The 11,301-nt window shown below is 34.8% G+C and overlaps 1 protein-coding gene across 1 annotated transcript; it reads left to right on the forward strand.

Moving 5' to 3' along the window:
* Positions 1–6,024: 6,024 nt before the first annotated feature.
* LOC145054969 (Transcription elongation factor (TFIIS) family protein) lies at positions 6,025–9,754 on the forward strand. Its single transcript, XM_079003240.1, has 9 exons — positions 6,025–7,209; positions 7,349–7,417; positions 7,503–7,585; positions 7,983–8,035; positions 8,129–8,253; positions 8,475–8,505; positions 8,589–8,872; positions 9,068–9,158; positions 9,243–9,754. Exons 1-9 carry the CDS (start codon positions 6,625–6,627, stop codon positions 9,374–9,376), a joined length of 1,455 nt encoding a protein of 484 aa, XP_078859366.1. The 5' UTR covers positions 6,025–6,624; the 3' UTR covers positions 9,377–9,754.
* The last annotated feature ends 1,547 nt before the right edge of the window (positions 9,755–11,301 follow it).

The raw sequence follows: 11,301 nt of genomic DNA on the forward strand, positions 1-11,301 counted from the left end.
GGGATGTGTGCATGATAGTACGAATGGACTGGTTGAGCAGGTTCGGTGCGATGATCAATTGTGAGGGCCGGCGGGTGGTAGTTCGAACCCCAAGTGGGGGAGAACCGATTATTTATGGAGAGGGTACCAGGATTGGATTAGCCTTTTATTCTGTTGCCAAGGATCAACAACATCTACAGTATGGGTATATGGGTTATCTTGCATATGTGGTTGACACCAGGGTTGGGAAGGAGGTTTCAGTTTTGGATGTGCCTGTTGTTAGAGAGTTTGCTGATGTGTTTCCGGAGGATTTACCCGGCGTGCCTCCTGAGAGGCAGGTTGAGTTTAGGATTGATTTGGTACCTGATGCGGCTCCGATTACTAAGGCGTTGTACTAATTGGCACCACCAGAGATGCAAGAGTTGTCCTCTCAAATTCAAGAGCTGTTGGGCAAGCAGTTTATCAGATCGAATAGTTCTCCTTGGGGAGCACCGATCTTGCTTGTCAACAAGAAGGATGGTTCATACCGGGGGTGCATTGATTACCGGGAGTTGAACAAGTTGACATTGAAGAAGTGTTACCACTTCTGTGGATTTATGACCTCTTAGATCATTTTTAGGGTGCATCTTGGTTCTCCAAGATCGATTTGAGGTCGGCGTATCATCAGATGAGGGTTAAAGAGGAGGACATGGAGAATATCGCCTTTCGGACTCATTATAGTCATTACGAGTTCATGGTGATGCCATTTGGGCTCACTAATGCACTTGCGTCATTTATGGATTTGATTAATCGAGTGTGTAGTCTGGTGCTCGATCGCTCAATCATTGTTTTTATTGATGATATCCTGGTTTATTTAAAGACCAGGGAGTAACATGAGGAGCACCTTCAAGAGCTTTTTGGATTTTGAGGTGGGAACGGTTGTATGTCATGTTCTCGAAGTGTGATTTTTTGTTACGGGAGGTCCAGTTTTTAGGATACATCGTTAACCGGAACGAGATTCTGGTCGACTCAGCCAAGATTGAGGCCATGACGCAGTGGGAGGTTCCGAAGTCTCCATCGAAGATCATGAGTTTTCTAGGTTTAGTCGGGTATTATCGGAGATTCATTCAGGATTTCTCCAAGGTTGTTGTACTCCTCACTCATCTGAAGATGAATGTGACAACCCGAAACTTCTACCTGGTACATCTAGTCAATTAATCTAAGTTAAACTCATTTCTATTAACTTCTAGCATGGTTTAAGGGTCCATTTAAGTATTCTAAGCTTGGATACAGTTAAGGTTGAAGTGAGGAATGAGTCGACAAGTCATATAATGTCAAAACCGGACCATACACCCCTTTTGGAGGAGTGTGCGGCCGCACAGATGGGTGTACGGCCGTACACACCCCTCATGGCCACACACCCATCCTATATAAAGGGTAGACCTCTCCCCTTCATTCCTTTCACTCCCAGACAACACACTACTCCTTTTCTCTCAAGAGTCTTCAACCGCAAACCCTCCCAAGGCCTAAAAACGTGAGTTTTCCATCACCTACCTCATCATATATGAAGGACCTATTGATCTAAGCCTTGCATCATCATGTTCTTCATTCTTTGAAGGAGTGTGGCCGCACACTCCTAAAAGACCCTCCAAAGCGAGAGTTGGACTTCCATATTCGAGTTAGACATGAAACTAGCCTTGCTACACCCTAAATTTGGCATTTTGGACATCTTTGTGTGGGGTGTACGGCAACACACTCCTTGTGTGGCAGCACACTCCTTATGTGCGGCAGCACACTTCGACCACACACTCCGATCACACACTCCGACCACACACTCCGACCACACACTCTGACCACACACTCCGACCACACACTCTGACCACACACTCCGACCACACACTCTTTTGTGTGGCCTTACACTCCCTTCATACAATCATATGAGATTGTAACACTTGTCGCAAGTGTTTCCTAGTCCCATAGGGTGTCACTTATCATGATTAGTTGTATTATACACTAATTATGTCCATACATGTATCGTTATATGTTAAATAGGGTCCGTTTGTGCTCGAGGTTGCACTTGACACTCAACGTCCCTAACGATCTTACATTCGAATCACACGTGAAACGGTGAGTTCACGCCCCTACATTTTCAGTGTTTTTAATGTTTTCAGGGGGGGAATACAAGCCAAACTCAAAGTATTTTATTAAGTTTTAAAATTATTAATGCAGTTAATGATTTCCATATTTAATAACATATTCGAATATTTTATCCTTTTTTGTAATATGATGAGCGTAAGGGAAACTCTTAATTTGGAAATCTGACTTCATAGCTTTCAGAAAGGTTTTACAAAGCAATTTCTATAATCAACTCTAATAAACTATAATAAGTATAATTTAGGATAACCCTCTAGGCAGTTTTTACCAAATCAGATTTCATGAATGAATATATATAAACTATGACAGATTTAGTTTATGTTATATATTTTCTCAGGAGTATAGAATACAATTATTTCATTGTTTTATGCTGTTTCCCGCTAGTGAACTAGATTATACTAAATTGTGAGGCGCTACTTCAATATTGTACCCTTAGGTGTACAGGGATAAATCCTTTTAGTATAACCAGAGTCACTGGGAGGGAGAGCGTGAGATTTGTGAATAGATCTATTCGGTACTGACAATCCTACACCAGAACTGCTAGCTACAGTTAGGCAGGCATGCCTGTGGTGAACAAATGTCATTTAGCTTAACGCCTGAAGAACATTATAAAGGTCTCTCGGTCATATCAAGTATGGTTATACGACTCGTAAATAAGTATAAACTAACTTTGGTTTACGGACTCTAATCTTCATTGTTTTATCTTGAGTAATAAAACTATTTTCATAAATACACTGATAGTAATCAGGGATTTCTAAACTTGCATCTCTACCTCTAGGACGGATAACCTATTTTTAGGGAAAATATAGGATTTTCCCGGGATAACTCGACTTTTCATTAAAGTATTTGTTTTTACATGTAACTAACGGATATTCATATAAATTCCATGACTCCTTGGATTGTACATACCTTGTATGAATTGGGAAGTCATGGAAGGAATGAGTTTTCAAACACGCTTTTCTTAAGAAAATATAGGATTTTCTTGAGGAACACTTTTCAAAAGGATCAAAGAAACATTTTCCACCAAAACTAAATGCTTATGAACTCACCAGCTTTATGCTGATATTCTTTCAAAACTGCTTGTATTCTCAGGGGATTAGTAGACAAGTACTTTCAGGAGATTGGAGAAGTCGGAGCGTTAGAATCACGTCTTTCTATTTTACTTTGGATATGAACAAAACTATGTACTAAGACAATGTAAACCTTGTTCATATATGTATTCAATGTTTGGTTGTGTTTACTATGCTTGCTATGATACAATTATTGTGATACTACACATGACGTCCTCCGCCCCCGAACGTTTCCACCGTTCCGGTTTGGGGGTGTGACAAGGAAGGGCATGGATTTTCGTTCGGGGTCTGAGCAGCAGCTTGCATTCGAGACACTAAGACAGAAGTTATGTGAGGCCCTGATATTGACCCTTCCTTAGGGTCTTGAGGACTTTGTTGTTTATTGTGATGCTTCCATCACTGGTCTTGGGGCAATTCTTATGCAATGAGGGAGGGTTATTGAGTATGCTTCTAGGCAGCTGAAGCCACATGAGGTTCGGTATCCGACACATGATTTGGAGTTGGGAGCGATGGTGTCTGCTCTCAAGATTTGGTGACATTATTTGTATGGGGTCTGGTGTACCATCTACACAGATCATAAGAGTTTGAGATATCTCACGGATCAACCGAATCTGAACATGAGACAATGTAGGTGGCTTGATGTAGTCAAGGATTATGACTACACAATTTTGTACCACCAGGGGTAGGGTTGTTAATCGGGTTTCGGGTTAAACATGTCGGGTTAGTCGGGTTTTCACAAAGAATAATTTAACCCGACACCCGATCCTATTAAGGAATGGGTTGGTCGGGTTCGGGTTAATCGGGTTTCAGGTTAATCGGGTTTCGGGTTAATAGGGTAGGGTTAGCCGGCTTAATACATTAAACACTTAATTTTAAACATAATATATATGGTTTTTTCAAGAGTGCAATCTGATATAAACCCAAACCATTTTTTTACTCTTTTCTTAACGTCAAGAATGCATACAAACTGAATTAAAAATAAAAAATCATAGACCTCATGGTTATTATAATATACGAGAAAACATGCATACCACAATAACTAAAAGAGTTCTTTCATTATAAATATTAAATAGATAAACTTTCAGTCTCTAGTTAACGATCAACACCATGTAGTTTATTCATGTTTATAGTTAGTTTAAAATAGAAATAACTATCAAAATAAAATCTTTACTTTCTCGGTCACTCCAGTACTTTTGAGATGTAAAGCTTTTATATCTTTTTGGACTTCAACTTCACAAACAGGAGTTACTTGACCATCGTATGCTTCTAGAGTCATAAAAACTTACATTTTCAAAGGGTTTTAGTCTTTTTGTACTGTTCAAGTAGAGAGCAGTGAAATATATAAAAGTTGTGAATTCTTATCCGGGCTGACCCGAAACCCGATTTTTTTTTTTGTTTTTTTTTGTTGTAAAATTCAACCCTAAACTCGACCCCAACTACAAATCGAGTTTGTCGGGTTAACCCGAATAACTTGATTTGGAATTCTAACCCTACTAAACCCGACCCTAATTACCTTATTCGGGTAAGGGTCGGGTTGAATTAATTTATGACTTTAGCCGATACTCAACCGATCTCTTCATGTTATTTTGACGCTAATAGCGTTATTAATAATAAAAAATTTAAAAAATATATATCAAGAAGGGCAAAATAGTATTTTTAAGATAAGCAGGGACTAACGACGCAACAAAACAAAACAATAAAGATTGTCCAAGTTACAAAGAGTTGTTAGAGACCAAACATATAGATTACTCCAAACTATAGAGACCATTCGTGTAATTTACCCTAAAATATTTAATAAAGATATGAGTAATTTAATTAATTATTATTTTTTTTTTCTAAAAATTGTCAATAATCATAAAGTATCAAAGTTAAAAATATTTTGTTTGAAAAAATAATAATAAGTAGATGATGTGACAAAACAGAAAAGAAGATCAACAAATGAAAGGCTTAAATAACCTCCAAATACTTTAGTGTTAAATATCTTAACCAATTTGACTTAAAGATAACGGTGTTCACATTAGAAATGTTCGATCGAATATACCATTTTTACAAAATATATTAATCTAAAAAAACATTGAAAAACAACATCATGATTTTTTGCCAACTAAATGAAAAATGTATAAAATAATTTTAATATTAAGAATGTCGACTATTAAAAAAGTAATGTCACAAATTGATGAAACTTTTTACAGAAAAATATAACTTTTTATATGTTATTTTCTAAAAGAAGCTATTAGATGATATGAATGATGAATATGTCATTTTCGTGAATAAGTTAAAATAGTATAATAGTATCCAAAATCATTTTTTTTGGTATAAAGTAGTGGCGAACATTTAGATCGAATCGGATTAGACCAGGTCTTAGATCGAACCGGTTTGGAAAAAATTGGTGGACCATGGATCGGACCCATTGAGTATTTAGACCAAACTAGACCGACTCTTGGACCGAACCGTTTTTGTAGAAATTAATGGATCTTGAACTGAAACGGTTCAGACGGGTTCAGAGCCTGTCTAGATGTCCAAATGCTCAGCCTAATAAAGTAACTACATTATAATACGAAGAGTAATTTAATTGCTTCTTATTTTTTATGTCTACAAATGTCCTACCCAATAAGATTATGAAAAATATCATCATTTTAAAAAATTTTAACTAACTTATTAAGTTTATATTATGAATATATTAAATTAAATGATGAGTTGTAATAATTTGAATGGATATGAATAATTATAAAAATAAAAAGGAGGAGATATCTAATACTAAATATAATATTATTTATTGACGCTCAAATAAAAATAAAAGAAATATAAAAACCGTGGGTTTTGTAGTTTATCGACTCTGCCGAATAGTCTGAGATAGACACGAAGCAAAAAGGGGAAGTCTTTAAGTGGTGAAAAGTGAAATCTGAGAGGGGATTCTCCTTTTCACACACTGCGTTGCGTACACCTGCTTCATATTCCCTCCACTTGAGCTCGGTGAATCAAAGAATTCCCTCCTCTAGAACCAGAATATCTATGTTAATATTCTTAATCGCAACTATTTCGATTTTGATCGTCGATTTCGGATTCTATAATCCATCTTTCATTGATTATTTTTTAAACCCTATTTGGGTTTCTCATAAAGTTCTCTTTTCCCAACAAGAACGACAGAAATTAGCACCCAATTTGATATATTAGGAGTTATTCTATTCAGTTTCTGTTTTCTTTTGTTAATCTAACTGTAGAGATCTTTCCATCGTGCACATATCTTGTAAGGTTTTGTTGGATTTCTTTCATTTATTTGCACAAATTCTCCCAAATTTGCTGATAAATTAAGGTTTTATGTTTATGGGCGTCAACGAGATCGGTTAGTCGATTTTTGGTTTCTGGGTTTTAATCTTTAATATTGTATAGTTATCTGATCTGGGTGGGTTTCGTTTTGAGTTTGGTGGGGACGTTTGTTGCTATGTCGGTCCCAAAATCTGCTGCACGGATGGATTACTGGAGGGAGTATTTTGGTAGCGCTAATGCGAATATATTCGATATCATTGAAGGAGCGATCATGATGGCTGCTTCTGATTATCCAAACGAGTTTAGGATTAGGAGAGATTCGATTGCTCAGACTTTGTTCTCCTGTAGATTAATCAAATGCTCTGGTTGTGATAAAGAGGAATTAGCCTTGCCTGTAGATGATAATGCTGATGACGATGACGATGACGATGACGATGATGCTGGTGATGATGACGGAGATGAAGGGGTTAAGTATAAGAGTAAATTAACAGATGTTGATGGGAACTGGAGTAAAGAGAGCAGCAAGGTGATAAATAGTTCTAGAAACGATGATGATGATGATGATGAAGAAGAGGAAGAAGAAGAAGATGATGATGATGATCATCATCGTCGTGATGTAGAGGTTAATGAAATGAACCATCATGTTAGCAATTACAGCTATGGAGATGCAGAAGCTCTTACCGATGAAATTGAAGAAGAATCCCAGATGTTTGATGAGGTTATGAGGATTAAAGAGATTGTTGACAACAGCCCAGATGAGGTTTTTTTCTTTATTACTTCACTAATTAAATGGAATTCAGTTCAATTACTTGTTAGTTTGAATAACTTAATGACTAACTTATTGTTTCTGATTTAATTCTGGTTGAAGAATGTTTGATCTTATTTCTTGTGCTTCTCAGTCTACATTCGACATATGTAATTCGTTAAGGAAGCTTCAATTGATGAATTTATCAGTAGAAACACTCAAGGTTTGGATATAATCTTTTACAGAATTATCCACCAATTCAACCCTTGAATTATCCTTCTCTTATGTTTGTTCAAATTATATTTCAGGCAACTGAGATTGGAAAATCCGTTAATGTTCTTCGAAAGCATGCATCAAAGGATGTTCGCCAAATTGCAAAAGTGCTAATTGAGTACGAAAATTTTTCCTATTGACTTTATATGCAATTATGCATTTAACAATGCATAAGTTAGTAGACTTAATAAAAAAGAAGCTAGCTCTTACACTTGGTTTTCAAAAATTTACGCATCTTTCATAATTAATTAGACTTATCATGAACTTGCGGGAGCTACACGTTATTTAGGTTGTGTTTTACTATAGAAAGAGATCGTATAATTGTTTTGATCACATTAATTTGGAATAAAATAACTCCGCAAGTTCAATTATGGCAAATTATGCTCGTGTGGTTAGCTAACTTTTAGCTCCTAAAAACTCGCACGCAACCATGGATATATCAATTTTAATTTTGTCGCTTCTGCAAAAAGGTTATTCTTCCAGTGACCCCTGAGCTGATATTGTTGTGTATTCAGGGTGTGGAAGCGGATGGTAGATGAATGGGTGAAGGCTACGACTAAAGTGACCGGTAATTCGTCAATTTTTAGTGAAAAATATTATATTATTTGTCTTAAATTTTTTTCCATTTTTTTAAAGAAATTACGATGCTTTGAACTTGCAGTTTCTGAAGCTACCCCGGAGTCGATGAATCCATCTGTTCTTGATGAAGAGGAAGGCCTTCCGTCACCTCCTTTAGACGATTTAGCGTTTTTGAACCCTCACGCAATGTCATTGGAGCTATCCGAGGTATGCAAATCTCATTTTTCCATCATCAAAGAGGATGAGGGGCATTTACGTCTTTTGCACATCCCATATGTTCCATCTTTTTGCGTCGAACAAAATGTTGCAGTTTTTGTCCAATTGACATCCAAACGTGTTGTCCAGTCTTGTCATGTCATGCTGTAAAAAAGTGACATTTATCTGACGGGTTGTGTTTTCTTTTGTATGTTGCTAACCGTGGATCTCAGAAGTTCTTTGATGGCATGGATGATTACGGAAGTGAGTTGAATTTATATCATTTATTATTATATAATTTTTCTATTCGGGTTGTTATTAAATTCCAATTTTGGATATTGTTTCAGATCTTAGGAAAAGCGCGGAATCCAACAAGAACCGTGATAACAACAGAAAGCCACCAGTCGAGAAGCAAAACATAACCAAGTTGAAAGAACAGAAACCGTTAAACGGGCCCACCATGGCCCGAAAGGAGGATCGTGACTCAAATGTTATGAAGCAACAAACCGGTGTCAAACCAACTAGACCTCCTGTTGCCAACTTGGCACCACGAATTAAACCGAATGACCGCAAGTTGCAAAACCCTGAAAAACCAACTCTTCAAAAGAGACCAATAGCACATCAACAACGTGTAAGTTACTCAATTATATTACTATCTTTATGCGCTAAAGTTTGCTATAACTAGCACAACAGTTGCAGTGTGAGAGTTTCAGTTTCAATATCGATTGGGCTCCTTATGGGTATTGGACTCTATGCCATGCCACCACACAGACTGATGTGTACCTGATTTACATCAATTAACATATTTTTGTGTATATTTGTGAAGAAACCGTGGCGTGCGAATGAGGAAAGCGTTCAAGACAAGCTTGAAGAGACAAAAAGGAAACTCCAAGAACGTTATCAACAAGCGGAAAACGGTTTGTATTAATGACTCGTGATGTTTAAAGTCGGTTTTGATTAAACAATTATGATGTTGAAAATATTACTTTGTTTTTAAATAGCGAAGAGACAACGAACGATACAAGTGATGGAACTGCATGATCTACCGAAGCAGGAGGTTCAGGTTGACCGGAAAAACCAACAGATGAGGCCTGGTAACAACCATAACAGACATTGGGCGCATGGGCGTTGCTGAGCTTTTTTGGGAATATATATAAATATAAATATATGAATATAAATATAATATATATATTAGTTTAGTACAAGTGGGAAAAAGGGGTTGGTGTTGTTTATCTTAAGTGTTCATTATTGACTTTTGTTGTATAGAGAGACTACAACCACCCCTTCTGGCCACTTCTAAATTGGTTGGCTGGGGTTGGGGACCCACCTTACCCTATCCCCCACCCCCAATCCCCTACCTACCCCATACTCACATAACATAAAGCATATTCTCATGACATGCTTCGAGAGCACATACATATTAGGTGCATTTAGTGGTCAATACACTTACTAAGTGCATTGTAATATGGGAAGTTAAACGTTTATATTTATGGAAAAGATAATAATTTTGTTATTGGGGTGTGGTTTGATCTCGCTAGGGTTATTTTTAAGAAGAAAAAACTGAACGTAATTTTCGTTTTAATATTTCAAACTAAAAGTTTGATTTAACCTTTTTTTTTTATCTGGTTTCTATACTATGAAAAAGGTTTTAATTTAAAAGGTGATCAAAATGTTGTCTTCTATGCAAAGGGGTATTTCATATATGTTTTTTCTAAACATTAAAATATTATAATTGTCCAATTTAATTTATTAATATCATATTTATCTTTTATAGACATTTAAAATATCATATTTGTCTATTTTTTTTACAATGTTTTTAATAGTTTATAATCATTTTTTATATTTTAGAATTGTTATAATAATTAAAAAATTTGACCACATTATCGCTAGGTATAATAATTGAACGTGTATTTATGGATCGTTCGAATGTTGTTATTTTGACGAACGAAATGTTTTATTTTCAACTTTTCCATAGAATGTATGCATTGATTGTTTAATTTTTGTTGTTAAATATTGTCATGTTATAAATGGATACCATTGATATTTTGATGTTTAAAAAGTTAATATTTTGATATTTAAGAAGATTATATATGAATACCTTTGATATTTTGATGTTTAAGAAGCTGATATTTTGATCTTTGATATTTTGATGTTTAAGAAGCTGATATTTTGATATTTAAGAAGAAAATATATGATATTTTAATCTTTAAGAAGGGTATATATAATATCTTAAAATTTTATGAGAGGTATATATGATATTTAAAAATTAAGTTTAACAAATATGATATTTTGATGTTTAATAAGAGAATATATGAAATTTTTTTCTTTTTAAGCAAATAATGGTGTTATTTGCATAAAAGACATTGTTTTGACAGTTTTTTTTTCAGATAAAAAACATAATATTATATTTGTATCAAATTTAAATCAGGTAAAAAACAGAAAAAAATAATTCGGTGGATATTAGTTTATATTGTAAAAGAAGAAATTAGGTGTTAAAAAAAGTTATAATGTCAAAGGGGCCTTAGGATATGCAAAATTTTCAAATAAAGCTTAGAAATTATGTTTGATCACTTTTTTAGTAAACAAAGAATTTTACAATTTTATTTAATTTGAATATAATTATCTGTTTTTCATATTTTTTTTTATTTGTATCTTGAATATGAACTCTACACATACATCCATCCACATTGCCACCCAACTACTATCCCAGTCCTTAACCCCATATATATATATATATATATATATATATATATATATATATATATATATATATATATATATATATATATATATATATATATATATATATATATATATATAGATAGGGTTAAGGAGAGAGAGCAAAATATACAACCCGATAAAATATAATTTTTATTGTATTAGATTTTAAGTATTAAGTAATGTACTCTTGTTTAAATAGAGTTTTTATCTTTTTTTGAGAAATATTACTTGTGGCACACATAAAAATTGTGAAATTTTTAATATTATAAAAGGGTCGGGCTAATGGGTCGGATATTCATTGATTCGTGAATACGGTTATGGATTGAATCATTCAAAAAG

The sequence above is a fragment of the Lactuca serriola genome, chromosome 5 (assembly GCF_051521515.1).
Source record: "Lactuca serriola cultivar US96UC23 chromosome 5, Lser_US96UC23_V15, whole genome shotgun sequence".
Classification (NCBI taxonomy): Eukaryota; Viridiplantae; Streptophyta; class Magnoliopsida; order Asterales; family Asteraceae; genus Lactuca; species Lactuca serriola.